A 16,388-nucleotide genomic window follows, 5' to 3' on the forward strand; every position below is an offset into this window, starting at 1 on the left:
TGTAATATCAACTGAACTGACTCTGTGTTGCAAGCACAGTTTGTGTCATTTAAGATAGCAACAGATGGTGCAATAGATTTCTGTTTCTCAAGCCTGTTTCATTATGTAAAAAAATCGGTTGGGCAACGTAATTAATTGGTTTTAATTAATTACTACCTCAGTTTCCTGAGGGGGGAAGCAAAAAAGATCCCTGAATTCTCACAACAGGACAATGGGGAAAATATCTAACCCAAAATGTAATTGTCATCTTTTAAAACTGTGGGGCAATGTGATATTTAGCAGCAGCTGATAGGATTGTTTTGTTACCAGCTACTTTTTTAAAGGGAATCTACTTTTCTGGAGGTGAAAATTCCGGCAATACTGATCAATGTCAAGGATGTAGAAAAATCTGGACTGTTTAATCCAACCCAAAACATAGTAAATGGGCGTGGCCATGATTTTTGTGTTTGAGAATAGCAGAGGTTTTGGCCAGTGGTTTTCTTTTTCATTAGTGGCCTCTGATTTTGTCTCTTTGTACATATCTAACACACAACACTGAAGATAACAGAGTTTATTTTTGGTGGTTTTCTGCAGGCAATGATGGCTTCTGAAGCTCAGAATAAATATGAACGGGAGTTAATGCTCCACGCTGCCGATGTCGAAGCTTTACAGGCCATTAAAGACCAGGTTGCAAAGAACACAGCAGTGAGGCAGCAGCTGGAGGAGGCTGCTCGGAAAGCTGAGTCTGAGCTGTTGGAATCCAAAGCCTCCTGGGAAGAGAGAGAGAGAATGATCAAGGTACGATGGTTTCACTGGCTTTTGTTCAGCGAACAGAAATTCAGCTGCAGAAATCAGTCACTGAACGATTTTGTTGTAGGATGAAGCTTCCAAACTCGCATCCCGCTGTGAGGATTTGGAGAAACAGAACCGGTTGTTACATGAACAGCTGGAGAGTATGAGCAACAAGATGGTGACTTCCATGAAAGAAGCCATCCCGACTGCAGCCAATGTTTCTCTCAATGAGGAAGGCAAATCCCAGGAACAAATCTTGGAAATTCTTAGGTAACTTCAGCTCTGGGTTCCTTCTCTCAGGGGTTATAAATCAGTTGTGAAATTAAATAGCTCTGCGTTGCTTTATATTTGAAGGACAGTGTCTAAAATTAAAGCACTTTTTTACTAGGTGGGAGGTGTTTTGCTACATGAGTAACTAGCACAGGAGATTTCTTTCTGCTCCTAGGAAAAATGAGTCAGTTATGACAGGAACCTGCACGTGTGATTGGCAGACAAGTTAGATAAAGGGGATCTTTTTTCTCATTGCGGTTTTTATGGAGTTTATGTAGATGTTGAAGAATTTTTGATCTTCCTGACCCAATTTCTGTACTAAACAGGCATAAGATTCCTTGTCCTGCCTTTCCCCTGGCCTGACCTGGTGTTCATTTCCTCCCTGCAGGTTCATCCGGCGGGAGAAGGAGATTGCAGAGACGAGGTTTGAGGTGGCCCAGGTGGAGAGTTTGCGTTACCGGCAGAGAGTGGAGCACCTGGAGAGGGAGCTGCAGGAACTGCAGGACAGTCTCAATGCTGAGAGAGAGAAAGTGCAGGTATGGTTGGATGTTATGATTGCAGTGAGTGCAGAGGGCTGTGCTCTGTGTTCTACTCTTTGTTTTTGCTGCCTATGCCCAAAAATGAGTTTTTGAAAGAATTCGAGCGTTTTTTAAGCTGGGGTTGCTTTTAGCCAAATGGAGCAACTCGTGCTTATAATAATAAAGAAAATAAAAAAAAATTCATCTCCCATTTCTTAAGCTGTATTTGCTTGTTTTGAACGCCCATGTGGAGTGTTATGTGCATGTGCAAGCAAAACAAATGACTGAATTCAATCTTTCCAAAGGTAACAGCAAAAACCATTGCACAGCATGAGGAATTAATGAAGAAAACTGAGACCATGAACATACTGATAGAAACCAACAAAATGCTGAGAGAAGAGAAGGAGAGGCTGGAACAAGAGCTACAACAAATTCAAGCAAAGGTTAGTACTGAGCTTCAGGTAAACTCAGATATTCAGTGGACGAGGTAGTGTCTGGATATACCACTGCTAATTACAGTAAATACATTATTTAGCTTATGATTATTCCTTTAAGTCATACGCTAATGAGTGAACTTCCCATTTAGAATTTTAAAAGACATTGGTCTGAACTGAACAAAGAAGTTCAGTTCCACTTCCATGAAACAAAATCAGCATTTATCTTTGGCTAGAGGTATCCAGGAACAAGGATATTATCAGCAGTTAAATGAAAATTGGTATAAGAATACATAAAAAGCAAATCCCAGCTTTATTAAGAGTTTAAAAGGGAGGTGCTGCTTATTTTAATGAAATCCTGTGCAGTGTTGCTTGGCTTCTAACATGAGATTATTAATCTGTTTCCTGTACCAAAGTACAAGGAGTGAGAATCCACGATTGTGAAGTCACACCAGTATTTTTTTGCTCCGTGGGATCATCCCCTGCTCTTGTCCTCACCCCACCGGAAGGCAGAAAGTTAGGAAGGAAGCTATATCATGACTTCTGCTTGAGGGATTCCTTCAGTCTCACATGACCCAGAGTTTAATCCCCTGTTGTGCTTTTCCAGGTCCGCAAGCTTGAGGCAGACATCCTACCTCTGCAAGAGTCCAATGCTGAGCTGAGTGAGAAGAGTGGAATGCTGCAGGCAGAGAAAAAGCTGTTGGAAGAGGATGTTAAACGCTGGAAAGCCCGGACTCAGGTGGGAGATTGCATTTTTTCAACAACGTTATGGGGGAAAAAAAACCCCAACAATCAACCAACTGAAAAAAAAAGTTCTAAACAACAAACTAAGAAACGCATTTGAATTATAAAGCATTGTTTCTGTAGCTTCAAAATTGGCTGTTCCATATCAAAATGCAAAAGCAGCAGCTTAATTCAAGGAGATATTCTGGCTATAACTGTATAATCATTTTATGAAAAAGGAGACTCTTTTCTCACCCTTCCAGCATTTGTTGAGTCAGCAGAAGGACACGGATCTCGAAGAGTATCGAAAGCTGCTCTCGGAGAAGGAGGCAAATGCCAAGCGTGTCCAGCAAATGAGTGAAGAAACAGGCAGGCTTAAAGCAGAAGTAGCCAGGTGTGGTATTAATCAATTAATAAAAGATTTTGCGCAAAGCAAAGTATTTTAATTAGAGCTGTATCTGGAAGCGTGATTTCTTAACTGTCTCCATGTAAGTATGAATCCTTTTGTGTTCTTACCGTAGCTCGATAATAAGCAGGTAAAACAAAGTGAGAGTTGTTTTGGAAGCTGTCATTTAGCTGAATTTATTCTAAACGAATGTATTGTAGAATTATTTCTATTCTGTACTGCAGAATCCTAGAAATCAGAAGTCACTACAGATAATGCCTGTGATATGGCATAAATCAGCAATATTGAAATGTGTATATGATTTCAAGCATCTCATTCGCATCTTCCTCTGGCTTCGTGTTATTTAGAACAAATGCATCCTTGACTACAAGCCAGAATCTCGTTCAGAGCCTGAAGGAGGAAGTAACTAAAATAAGAACAGAAAAGGATACTTTGCAGAAAGAACTAGATGCTAAAGTGGCTGACATACAAGAAAAAGTGAAAACTATAACACAGGTCAAGAAAATTGGTCGCAGGTACAAGACTCAGTACGAGGAGCTGAAGGCACAGCACGATAAGGTAGGGAGAACTGAACTTTAGCCTTCTTCCTTGGAGTTCCTGGCGTTTGCCCAGGACGTTTAAACTGATCCCTTAGCACACAAAAGCATCTTGTGAGAGCAGTATCATCCTGATCAGATGGTCTCTTTAGCCTGGTACCTTGATACCTTTCAGATGGTCGCCGAAGCGTCAACTCAGTCTTTGGTGGAACAACAAGAAGACCAGGTTTCTGCCCAGGAGGTACAAGAGCTGAAAGACACTCTCAGTCAAGCTGAAGTGAAGACAAAGAATTTGGAGACTCAGGTTGAAAGTTTACAAAAGGTAAGAACAGAGTGGGCAAGGTAAGAACAGTGAGTGATTTCAGAGTGCTGTACTCCAATCAGTCGAAAATGTGTAACAGCGAAGAAGGTGAGGGTGTTTTTCTGTGTGTGCACAGAAATATGTGAAGTGGCCTGTTGTGCCTCTGCCTTGTTGGGAAAGACAGACCTTAAACCTGGTTTAAATCCTATGTCTAGCATGTCTCGCATTATTTCTGGGAATAATAAGCTGTTACATTCAGAGGACTGGACACCCGATTATTCGTTAGAAGCCTTTTAGCCTTAATCCAGTGGCCAGCTAATACTGGATCCTTGGAGCTTATTGGGTTTTGTATTTGCTGAAAAGCTGATTGTGGCCAACAGCTGCAATCTCTCTCTCTCTCTAGACTATAGCAGAAAAGGAGACTGAAGTTAGAAATCTTCAGGAGCAGATAATGCAGCTACAATCAGAACTGGCCCGTTTTCATCAAGATCTGCAAGAGAAGACTACACAGGAAGAACAGCTCAGGCAACAAATCACTGAGAAGGAAGAGAAAACTAGGAAGACCTTGCTTGCAGCCAAGCAGAAAATTGCACAGTTAGCTGGTATTGTAATTTTTTTTTTTCTGTCTCTAGGGATTTTTGATTATTCCTGTGGAAAAACCTTTAGACAGGATGTTTGGGAAAACATGGCCTACTTCATATTTTACTGAAAGATGTTTTCTAGATTAGATGTTACAGGAATTGTCCTAAAACTGAAATTTTTTCAGGGGATGATAAAAGTATATAACTAACTGTACACTGGAGGTAAAAAAAGTTTTGCTTACTTTTGGCCAACCAACATGATAACCCCCATTTTTCAACCCTCTGTTGATTAGAGCAGATTGACCCTACTAACAACTCAGATAATTCCCCCCTTCCCTAAATGTACAGGTCCAAACCACATTGCCTCCTCTATTTTTAGTTGTCATTGAGAGGAATGATGGTGTAAGAGCTTGCTGAAAACACCTTGTTCTTTTGTGCACAACACAAAAGTACACCAGCTTGTACTTCTTTATTATTAAATATATCTTTATTACACGTTTTTATATCTTGTCATTAAATAGAAAAATGGCACGTGGAAGTTATAACTGCCTCTGAGAGTTCCTTTGATAGCTTAACATTAAGGTTTCAAAATCCTTCAGTGACGTAGGAAAACACCAGGTATTCCACAGGCAGACGTGGGTTACAGTGACAACACCGAGTCCTTTCCTGCTCACCCAGGTACAAAAGAACAGCTGACAAAGGAAAATGAGGAGTGGAAGCAGAAGAGCAGCTCGTTGGAGGAGCAGAAGACGGAGCTGGAGGTGCGGATGAGTGCCCTGAAATCCCAGTACGAGGGGCGGATCTGCCGCCTGGAGAGGGAGCTGCGGGAGCAGCAGGAGCGGCACCACGAGCAGCGCGATGAGCCCCCGGAGTCCACAAACAAGGTACCAGATCCTGAGGGCACCACTGTCCAGCTAGGCTTGGTCAACAAACTGGGCTCTATTCAGGTTCCACTGTTCCATGGTTTTGGAAATACACAGGTTGGTTTTAGCGAGGGTTCAGAACTTAATTTAAAACTTATTTCTTGCCACAATCACAGTTCCCAGTGCTAACAAGCAGGTGGTTCTGTCATTAACTGAGTTGGCCAAGGAGCTATTTGCAATCTGCTCTCTATTTTTGCATTTTACTCGTACATTGAATATAGTGGGTTCTGGCTGCCATTATCTCAAAGCCTCAGAAAATAACTGAGAAATTACTGAGTCAGTTTAAAGACTTGGTATGGCTGGTGTAGTGTGGTTTGGAGAACTTGGTTTTGAAGAATGGTTTGCAATAGTCGTGGGGTCTGACCAGGTAAAGGCTAGCAGGCATTTCTCTAACAGACTTGTTTCCAAAGAGATCTGCTGCTCAGGTGTTTTCCAGCTTGCTCACTCTGGTTCATGTATTGACAGGACACTTGTGTTTCTTACCTGACAGGTCCCAGAACAGCAGAGGCAAATCTCACTCAAGTCCACTCCGGCTTCAGGTGAAAGAGGAATGTGAGTTCAAGGGTTTGGGGGTTTTGCAGAGTTTCCATTGTTGATATTTCTTAGTTCTGTCTTTTATGTAGTTGCTCTTTTTAGTAAACCATAATTTTCATAAATTTCATGGCTTCTCATAATTTTTCTTAAGCAGCTGAAGATGCTGATTGACATATGTTCTTCCTGTTTCTCAGCTACATCTAATCAGTAAAGCTTTTAAATGTTAGACTGTCATATAAACCACCAGGAACATGGTTTCTGGGAAACATAGAAGATTTTTTTAAATCTTTTCAGACGTTCCTGAAGTTATCTAACTTTGATTGTTACCTTTAACCTTTTTGGGTTTAGGGAGGATTTTCCTTGTGCAAGAATGTCAAACCTGAGAAATGGACTGAACAGATGGCAACTCTTAATAACAGATAAAGTGGTCAAATACCTAAGCTTTGAAATGGGAAATATTGCTGTCATTATATAAGTTTGGATAACAAAGTCCCTCTCCGTTTTTATGACAGCATCCTTTAGGTAGCAAGGCTTTCAAAAATGCCTCCTAAAGTTTGGCTGATCCTTGTCTCAACCAAAAGGTGATGTTGCTCTATACTGAGTGAATCACTTTTGATGTAAGATGTATTACTCACTGTAAGATAAAAAAGTTTGGAAGACAATTCCTTTGGCTGTTATCAGGCTTTCAAATTTTAAGCCTCTGGCTATGAGAATATATTTACACTTGGTGTATTTAAAACCTGCTTTCTAGAGCACCATGGTGAAAGCAATCTCCTGTTTTTCAGTGCCAGCACTTCAGATCCCCCAACAGCAAACATTAAGCCAACTCCTGTCGTGTCAACTCCCAGCAAAGTGACTGCTGCTGCAATAGCTGGGAATAAGTCTACTCCAAGAGCCAGTATCCGTCCAATGGTCACTCCTGCTACAGTCACCAACCCCACCACTACCCCTACAGCCACAGTTATGCCTACAACACAGGTGGAGACTCAGGAAGGTGAGCTTTTTGATATAGTGTAAGGATCTGCAGTGCTCATAAATGCTGCCTTTGCCTTGAAATCTGGTGGTTCTTAGTTTGGAAGCACCTCACGTAATGTCGTTGTCCCGCAGCAATTTGAGTGTTTCATGACCACTTCTGTTGCCACAGAGTTCGTGATTCCTCAGTGTATAAGCAATGTTAATTCATCTACAGAACGTTGACTCTGCTAATCTAGAGCATTCTGAGTGTGCTGCTCTTTGCCTTCCAGCCATGCAGTCAGAAGGGCCCGTGGAGCACGTTCCTGTCTTTGGCAGCACCAGCGGGTCCGTGCGCTCCACCAGCCCCAACGTACAGACCTCCCTATCCCAGCCCCTGCTGACTGTCCAGCAGCAGACACAGGCCACTGCCTTTGTGCAGCCCACTCAGCAGAGCCACCCCCAGATCGAGCCTGCTGCCCAGGAGCCCTCCCCTGCCATCGTGGAGGTCGTGCAGAGCTCCCAGATCGAGAGGCCCTCCACCTCCACGGCGGTGTTTGGCACAGGTTGGTGGGGTTTTGTGGGCCTGCCTTTTGGAATAGTTCCTTTAAAGTAACTCCAGTTGAACCCTTGGCAAACCAGGCCTCACTTTGGTTTGGGTTTTTTCTCCCCTCCCTTAGTTAAATACCCATTTTAAGAACTTCTGAGTTGAGGCTCCTTTCTTGAAATGCTGTTGGCACTGCATTCCTCAGAGTAGAGAATAAACCTTATGTGTGTGTTTGTTTATTTGGGGCAGCTTTGGGGTTTAATACATTAAACCTTGCCTCTGTTTCCATGGTGCTGTGGGAGCAAGGTTCATTTTAGGAGCCACAAGTAAGCTACTTAAGCTTGAATGTAAAATATAGAGAAGGACTCTAAAGCTACTCATTGTAATACATTGTTGCACGTCTGTTTGTCCTATGTAATGTAAATAGAACATTTATTCCCCAAAAATACCCTTTTGCAGACTCAGTTTTTTTGTTTTCCAGATTATCAGTTAAACTTTTAGGTCTGTTTGTCCAAAGCAAAGATGTAAGAAGAAATATTTGAGCTGTACCCTGAAGTTTACATTTGGGGTCAGTTAGGACATGAATGTAGGCCCAAGAGTGTAAGACTTGTAATTAAAGGGGCTGATGTTTTCATGGCTAGGAAACAGCACAATGTGATTCTGATTCTGCTTGTTATCATCCAGTGCAGAAATAAAGATGATATTCCAGAGGAAAATACAAAATTTAATCTTCTGGTTTGTACATTTATTGTTCTGACAATAACTGAGAGGCTCTTTAAAGTTTCAGCTACCCCGAGTTCTTCACTGTCCAAACGTTCCCGAGAGGAGGAGGAGGACAACACTGTGGAAAACTCAGACCAAATCTCTGAGGAAACAGTGGATGCACCTACTTCGAAGAAACTGAGAATCATGCAGAGAGTTGGACCTGAGGTTTGCAAGAAGATAAAATGCTACTGCTTAATCTGCTCCTTTGGAGGATTTTAATGGGAAAAGCAAGTGTATTACTTAAGAGCAAGTCAGTTAATTCTTAATGTGACTTTCTAATCTACTGAGGAGAAAGCATGTGTCTGGTATCTTTAAAGGTAGAGGTTATACCAGTTGCAATGAATGATGCAAATCCTAAAAACTGTAGGAAGAGAGAGGGCCATATCCTAGTATTGAGGAGGAAGAAGGTAAAACTTGTTTCAGTTGGTCTGAAAGGTCTTTATCTACAGTTATTCTGGTGTGTACTTGAGGAGATGAAAGTAAAGATATGTTGCTGGAAAAGCTTACAGAAGATGCCTGTGAATATTGGTGTGAGGCATTGGGATGTCCTGTGAAAAAGGGATGAACTTGAGAGAGAACCTCACAGCAGGCAACTCATGAACAGTGTTAGAGAAGTCAAAGATGTTTTATTAACTCTGTGCAAAAGGGATGCTGCAAAGGAGAAAAAAAGAAAGATTGTGTCAGAACATTATCACTTACTTAGCTGAGAGGCTGGAGATGGAATGGGAAATCTTGAGGGTTCCTTTGTGGTCCTGAAAAGATTGAGAGTCCCTGAGGTCCAGTGGACTGGAATGGGGAAATTGTATTTCTCCAGGGCAGAGAAGTGGGATGTTAGATAGAGGCAGAGCTAAGGAAGGACAAGAAAAGGTTGCCCATGTTCTTTGTGGGAAAAGATAATTTATTTTAAAGAAGTAAAAAAAAAAAAATCCCAAACATGTTAAAGAGCCTTTAAGGTTAATGATGTCTTTTAAACAAGAAAAATGTTTGTTCTTTCAGGAGGAAGTGACAGCAGAAGAGAGCACTGATGGAGAGGTGGAAGCACAAACATATAATCAAGACTCCCAGGACTCAATTGGAGAAGTAAGCATATTTGAAAAGAAAAGCTCTTCAGCAGAAATAGCCATCTTCCCCCCAGGACTCAGTATTTTTAGAAGTGAAATCTCAAATTGGATCCTTCAGGTTTCCTGTGGAAACCACTTACAACCTTTTAAAGTTTAGACTTGCACTGTTCAGTTGCTGACAGACACATTGTCTTTTGTCCTCAGCAGTAATTAGTGTTTCTCCTCTAAGCCTCAGAATCTCGTTCACTTTTTGTTGTATGTGTTGCTTTTGATTTTGTTTGTTCTGGTAACTTCTTTGATCCTTGGCAGGGTGTTACCCAGGGAGAGTACCCTGCCATGGAGGACAGTGAGGAAACTTCCCAGTCCATCCCAATAGATCTTGGATCTCTTCAGTCAGATCAACAGAACACTTCTTCATCTCAGGATGGTCAATCCAAGAGAGATGATGTCATTGTGATTGATAGTGATGATGAAGATGATGATGATGAAGAAAATGAAGGCGAGCAGGAAGTATGTGCATCATGGAATTAGTTTATGAGCTACTTTATGATTTTTGTCTTTGATCAGATATAAAGCTCACCAGGCAGGACTAATTGAATCAGAATAACTTTTTGACTGTATAAATAGTTTATATGCATGTGGAGTGAACTTGCAGTGTTTTTAAAACATCTGCTAATTCGCCTTGGAGGGGTTTTTTTTGCCTGCCTTTATGTTGACCCTCAAGTTTTCCATCTGCTTTCCCACCCTTGTCCTTGTTGAAGAGGGAGTGAGGGAGTGGCTGGGTGGGTGTTGGTCTGTGCTCCACATTCAACATATTCCACTACCCTTTCTGCACTTCCTTAGAGCTCTTTTATTGTCTTATCATAGGACTATGATGATGAGGAAGAGGAAGATGAGGATGATGATGAGGACACAGGGATGGGAGATGAAGGTGATGACAGTAATGAAGGAACTGGTAGTGCTGATGGTAATGATGGATATGAAGCAGATGATGCTGAGGTGAGATTTGTACCTTCCTTTATAGCCTGTTAAATTTCTTGCCTTAAATCAGTGCTGTAATGCTTCTGCACAGATGTGAATGCTTGGAAGAGAAAACCCTGCTAGGAATTAGTCCCCAAAAACTGAGGCTGCTGCTGGGTGATAGTAATTTCTTCTAAATGGTGTTTTCATGAAAAAAATTGATTTTGAATGTTTTAAGAGGACTGAATGAAAACACAAAATGCAGGAGCCAGCAGAAAATAGTGTAGTTGCAAAGTTAGTAAGAGTTTTAAAAAGCTGGATATTTCATTGTTACTATTAAATGATGATGGATCCAATGTTCATGTTTCTGAAATCTCGTAGAGTTGTATATATTTACCTAATTTTGTAGATATTTACAGAAATATTTTAAGATTGTCCTATATTTGACTTTGTTTACTTTCTGAATACTTTTGTATTGCTTTTATAAATCTCTTTTGCAACCTATAATTTGTTAAGTGCTATGTCATACTGTGCTTGTGTGGGTTTTTAGGGTGCTGATGGTACAGATCCTGGAACAGAGACTGAGGAGAGCATGGGAGGAGCTGAAAGCAACCAGAGGGCAGCAGATTCCCAAAACAGTGGTATGGTTATTCCATGTTTCTTCAGTCTGTGTGTGTAAGGAGAAATATAGAAGCTATTTTGCATGTGTTAAAATGCTTAATAATACACTTAAAAGGAGGAATGTAAGGTGAAGTACTAAAGGCCATTTTAACCTGAAATGTGGATTCTTTTGAAATGTTCTTTCTGGGTTTATTCTAATGCCTTTGAGAAAACCCTGAGAGCTCTGGTTGCTGTGGAAACTTAATGGGTCAGTAGATTAATCTCTCTCTAAAAAGCACCTGAATAATTAATAGTTTTGTTTTAGTGCTGATTTTGTTACTGGCACAAGTCCTCCTTTCAGTGATTTTAAATACCAGTACTGAGCTGTCCTTGCTGTTGCAGGGGAACAGAAACCTGTTAACATGTAGCCGAGTTTGAAGATTTGCTTTCGTGTTTTTGACTTGGTTTGTAGGGCACAGCTTTACCCCTCTGTGCTTGGTGTTTTAGGAGAAGGGAGCACGAGTGCTGCAGAGTCCACTTTTCCTCACGAGAGCCCAAGGGAGCAGCAGCCATCCTCTGCCTCCGAGAGACAGCCCCCCCGGCCCCCCCAGTCCCCCCGCAGGCCACCCCACCCGCTGCCCCCACGGCTCACCATCCACGCTCCTCCCCAGGAGCTGGGGCCTCCAGTACAGGTAGGAACCAGCCCTAGCAGTTCATGAGACTTTTAAAGAAATTACTGTATTATTTCTAATAAATAAAACCTACCAGGGAAACGGTTGGCAGCTGTTTAGCATCCTGACAATGGGAGCTGAGCAGACCGACTGCACGTGGCTCGCCCTGCAGGTTGTGGCTGGACAGGGAACACTGAAAGCAGTGAGGCACTCAGGGTGGATTTATGTCTTAGAATTATTATTACATTATACCAGTGCTGTGTCAGTCACAGTGACTGCTGGTGTTTCCACTAAAAAAGAGTTGGGTTTGAGCAGGTTGTAACTCAGATTTGGAACAGTTTTTATTAAGTCTCTGCCCCAACCAATACCAGTGGGCAAAGGGATGTTGCCGTTCATTTTCCAAGTTAAACCTTTCACCATCAGTGCCTGACCCATGATTATGCTTTGACAAAGACCTACACAACGAGAATTCTGCAAAAATGTCCTGACTGAAATGATCCTTTACCGTTAACCAGTGCTGAGGCTTGGGGGTCACAATATTTCTGTGGGCAAGTTTTCTGTCCTCAGTACAAAGTTGAGTAGAATACTACTGTCATTTACCCATAATGTACACCTAATCCCCCAGAGGGTGCTTGGGCACTGACCAGGCTCCCCAGGGCAGTGGGCACTGCCCCAAGGCTACCAGAGCTCCAGGAGTGCTGGAGCACTCAGGGACAGGGTGGGATTCCTGAGGTGTCTGTGCAGGGCCAGGAGTTGGACTGGATGGTCCTTGTGGGTCTCTTCCAGCTCAGGATAGTCTGTGATTCCGTGGTAATCATTGCACTTACTCATTTAGCTGCCGTCCTTGGCTCTGCTTGAACACTTGTGTGTCACTAGAATTCCAGGCCAGCATTCACACTCCTGCGTTTTTTCTTTCCTGTGAAGAGAATCCAGATGACTCGAAGACAGTCGGTGGGGCGAGGGCTTCAGCTGACCCCTGGGATAGGTGGCATGGTGAGTGTATCAAAGTCTACTGCTAAAAACCTGCTTTGAGGAGCATTCCTGACTCTTGGGGGTTGTTTTGGTTTTTCTGGAAGTGCAGCTGCTGACTAAGGTATCTTTTCTGAGATCAAAGGCATCAGCTCAGATTTTTTGTTTGTGCTTGACTTGCATATACCTGTCCCTGGATTTCTACTTGGACCTGGCCTCAGAACCAACTGCCCTTTGCCTGGACAGTGACTGAGCACTTGGGAGGGACTTTTGGGAGTACCTGGGAGAGAAAGGTTCAGAAGATTCAGGGGGGAAACGCAGGGAATGCCTGGTGAGGGAAGAGGGAGCTGAGGTTGCTGGCTTTGTGGGCAGTGCAGGAGCAAAGGACACAAGAGAACAGGGAATTTATTCACACAGGGGAGGATCCTCTGTGCCAGGTACCTTACAGCAAGCTGTGTTTAGACAAACAATTCCTGTCTGTTTAGGAATGAGTCACCCTAAGATTCCTTTGCAGTGGCACTTCAATGGTAGGATGATCTCATGGAATAGATGTCTAAAAAAATCTTTGGAAAGATGGGTGCCTTGCAAGTTTATGGGGCTTATTTTGGTTTGGTTTGGGTATTTTTTTATCAACTGTAAGGACCATCTTTATAACTAGCTCAGATTTAGACGTCTGAAATTAGACAAGAATTTTGTTAGGGCTGAATCTGTCTTTGTTTTGTTGGACTGTGTGGAAGAATCAACCTTTAACTCAGCTGGTAGAAATTGGAAATACATTGTAGGCTCTCATATCAGTCTCTTTTCTTCCAGCAGCAGCACTTCTTTGATGATGAGGACAGAACAGTTCCAAGCACACCAACTCTTGTAGTTCCACATCGTACTGATGGATTTGCAGAAGCCATTCAGTAAGTAGATTAAATAAAAAAAAGGCTTTTCCTTATTCTGTTTTTCAGTGGAATGAAAATAAATTCAAATTAAATGAACTTGTGATTGGCTAAAAAATGCTAAGTAGTATGATAGAAAATCATTGTTTGAACTGTATGTCATATAACTGATCATCAAATTAGGAGGTGGATAATCTCCAGTGTATTAACTGTATTAAGTCAGTAACTTACTGACTAAAGAAGAGATTAGACAAACAGAAGAAAGTTCCATCTAATTTCCTTCCTCAGTCTTCCCCCCTACCATTAATATTACCAATAAAAGTAGGAAAAGTTACCCCCATTTTTTATTTTGGGATGTTCTGGACACATTCAGGAATCCAGTTAAAATTGTGAGAATTCAGAGGATGGATACGTAAAGAGTATTCTCTTCAGGACTGTTCTACTGATTTTGAATACATTCCAAATCATTTAAGAAGCTGATTGTTATTCATTTAGCAGTAGTTCAGCTGATTTTTACGGTCAGGAGGAATTCATTTTGTCTCGTGTATAATTTGCTCTCTTGGTTTGGTTGGAAAGTTGTCTTCCCCCCCACCCTGCCCTGATGATTGGAGAAGCTGCAGAATTCCTTAAATCTTTCTTTTGACAGTTCCCCCCAGGTGGCTGGAGTTCCTCGGTTCAGATTTGGACCCCCTGAAGATATGCCACAAACTAGCTCCAGTCACTCTGACCTGGGTCAGCTTGCATCCCAAGGAGGTAAACCAGCTCTGTGCTTCCTTTGCCATGGGGCTTGGAGTGAAAAAGAAATAATTCAGTCAAAAAAACCACAGTTCTACCTCGGGAAATTGTTAAAAGTGTGGAAACTTGCAACTCTTAAATAATTGTAAGCAGAGGGAGACTTAACAGAAAGTGAAAAGGAGTTTCCTTCAAGCTGCAAAATTTCTACTTGTATTATGATTTTAAAATGAAATGAAATATTGAAGGAATGGGGTTTAACTTTAATTTTGGTTGTAGCTTTCCTCTCATAAAAAAATAGGGGAAAACAGCAAACCCAAAAAAATCTTTGGGATATATCCTCACCTGCTGAGAAGTGTCCAGGCAATGTGTCTCTACTGTCCTGATTCAGTCCCTTTCCCCTGTTCCCTGTTGACATGGAACATACACTACTCCCTGAAGAAAGCTCATGGAAAATAATGGCATAAGAAAAGGATGACAGTAAACAAACCAAGCAGTAATATTTTCATCAAGTTTTTACCTTTCAGTAAAATATAATCAGCTCTGACATTAAGCCAATAAAATTATAAAAGTCTCTGTATGTAAGGACAAATTGCTGGATTTCAGCAGGGGGAAGACATCAATTATATTCTGGGTTTTAGCTGGTTATTTTGATGATTGTCACTGACCCTTTGTGTTGCAGGCTTAGGAATGTATGAAACCCCACTGTTCCTTGCTCACGAGGAGGAATCTGGGGGTCGGAGCGTCCCCACAACCCCGTTACAAGTAGCGGCACCAGGTGAGTGGCAGGAGGTTTGCAGACCAACATAAAGGCTGCAAACCTCGACTGCTCAGCAAATAATGAAATTCCAGTAGTCCTTTCCCTGCCCTGCCCGTGGTTTCCATGGATTCTGTACAGGGAATGGGGACTGACAGGCTGTTTGTTGCCCCGAGCAGTGACGGTGTTCACGGAGAGCGCCTCGGCCGACGCCTCGGAACACGCGTCCCAGTCCGTGCCCATGGTCACCACATCCACTGGCAACCTGTCCACCACCACAGAGCCTGGGGCTGGGGACGATGGGGATGAAGTGTTTGCAGAGGCAGAATCTGAAGGGTAAAATACAACTCATTTGCTTCACTGGCACATTTAATGATTTGTTTTCATCCCGGTGTGTCTGTGAGTCATTGGCAGTTTAACCTGTTCTGGTAGGAAGGACAGCTCAAACAGGATTTAGTAAGCTCTGAAGCAGTAGAATCTGACCTTTTCATTTAGAAACAAGGGGTTTCTTCTGATTTTCTCCTGGTTTAACAAAGCTCATATAAAAGTCACAAAAATAAAATCTTAAAAAATATATTTCTGTATTTTTTAGAGAATGCAGAGGGATCTGCAGTAGTCAAAACTGATGGTAAAGGGCTAAGTTGAAGGATAGGGGTTTGCTGAATAAAGGCTAAAGCATTCCTGTTTAATATAGAAAATCATTATATATCTGTGCTTTGAATGAGGAGTGAAGTCAGTTAAGACAGTGCAGGTACAAAAGATGTAGCTTGGGGGGAATATGAATTTCGTAGACAAATGGTTTTGTCTTCCATTTTATGAGTGCAGTTTTTAATATTTCTAGTAATTGTTGTATTTTGTATTATGATCAAATGCATTACAGATCTAAAAGGGGATAGTTTATCATTTTATGCCGTATTTTACTTTTGATTTTCATTGAATCTTTGTGTTCCAAGACAGTGCCTTTTTTTCCTGAACGTTTTGAAAGTATGTGAATACACTTCCATGGTTTTCCTCCCCCTCCTTCTCTCCTAGCATTACTTCAGAAGCAGGTCTAGAAATTGATAGCCAGCAAGAAGAAGAATCTGTTCAAGCATCTGATGAGTCAGATCTTCCTTCAACTAGTCAGGATCCTCCTTCGAGTTCATCTGCAGGTACAGAATAATTGTTGGGAAGAGCTGTTTCATTCCATTGCATTAAGTGTGGGAACCTCTTTGTCCAGCAGCATGGCTGGTAGCCAAGATACACAAAGTAAGAGAAAACTCTTTGAATCACAGACTCATGGAATGATTGGGTTTGGAAGGGATCTTAAAGCCCATCCAGTTCCCATGGGCAGGAACAACTTCCATAAGACCAGGTTGCTCCAAGGACAATTCCAGGGATGGGGCAGCCACAGCTTCTCTGGGCAACCTGTGCCAGGGCCTCACTGCCCTCACAGCCAAGAATTCCTTCCCAATATCCCATTTAACCCTGCCTTCTGGCACTGGGAAGCCATTC

General features: G+C 42.0%; 1 protein-coding gene across 3 annotated transcripts in view; it reads left to right on the top strand.

Moving 5' to 3' along the window:
• TPR (translocated promoter region, nuclear basket protein) overlaps positions 1 to 16,388 on the top strand; it is a 34,310-nt gene that overhangs the window by 16,199 nt on the left and 1,723 nt on the right. The window contains exons 25-49 of one of the 3 annotated variants that reach the window (XM_027749398.2): positions 574 to 777; positions 857 to 1,041; positions 1,430 to 1,577; positions 1,865 to 2,002; positions 2,601 to 2,732; positions 2,980 to 3,110; positions 3,470 to 3,680; positions 3,834 to 3,980; positions 4,363 to 4,561; positions 5,219 to 5,424; positions 5,954 to 6,015; positions 6,783 to 6,991; positions 7,242 to 7,514; positions 8,277 to 8,425; positions 9,257 to 9,340; positions 9,631 to 9,831; positions 10,189 to 10,320; positions 10,832 to 10,922; positions 11,389 to 11,573; positions 12,477 to 12,545; positions 13,317 to 13,426; positions 14,052 to 14,158; positions 14,820 to 14,915; positions 15,074 to 15,230; positions 15,927 to 16,045. In XM_027749398.2, coding sequence (XP_027605199.1) covers positions 574 to 777; positions 857 to 1,041; positions 1,430 to 1,577; positions 1,865 to 2,002; positions 2,601 to 2,732; positions 2,980 to 3,110; positions 3,470 to 3,680; positions 3,834 to 3,980; positions 4,363 to 4,561; positions 5,219 to 5,424; positions 5,954 to 6,015; positions 6,783 to 6,991; positions 7,242 to 7,514; positions 8,277 to 8,425; positions 9,257 to 9,340; positions 9,631 to 9,831; positions 10,189 to 10,320; positions 10,832 to 10,922; positions 11,389 to 11,573; positions 12,477 to 12,545; positions 13,317 to 13,426; positions 14,052 to 14,158; positions 14,820 to 14,915; positions 15,074 to 15,230; positions 15,927 to 16,045 — 3,745 coding nt within the window. The remainder of the gene's footprint in view (positions 1 to 573; positions 778 to 856; positions 1,042 to 1,429; positions 1,578 to 1,864; positions 2,003 to 2,600; positions 2,733 to 2,979; positions 3,111 to 3,469; positions 3,681 to 3,833; positions 3,981 to 4,362; positions 4,562 to 5,218; positions 5,425 to 5,953; positions 6,016 to 6,782; positions 6,992 to 7,241; positions 7,515 to 8,276; positions 8,426 to 9,256; positions 9,341 to 9,630; positions 9,832 to 10,188; positions 10,321 to 10,831; positions 10,923 to 11,388; positions 11,574 to 12,476; positions 12,546 to 13,316; positions 13,427 to 14,051; positions 14,159 to 14,819; positions 14,916 to 15,073; positions 15,231 to 15,926; positions 16,046 to 16,388) is intronic. The other 2 variants (XM_027749399.2, XM_027749400.2) reach the window with 2 other exon arrangements.

The sequence above is a fragment of the Pipra filicauda genome, unplaced genomic scaffold (assembly GCF_003945595.2).
Source record: "Pipra filicauda isolate LSUMZ 115617 unplaced genomic scaffold, ASM394559v2 scaffold347_size1265977_pilon, whole genome shotgun sequence".
In the NCBI taxonomy this organism is placed as follows: Eukaryota; Metazoa; Chordata; class Aves; order Passeriformes; family Pipridae; genus Pipra; species Pipra filicauda.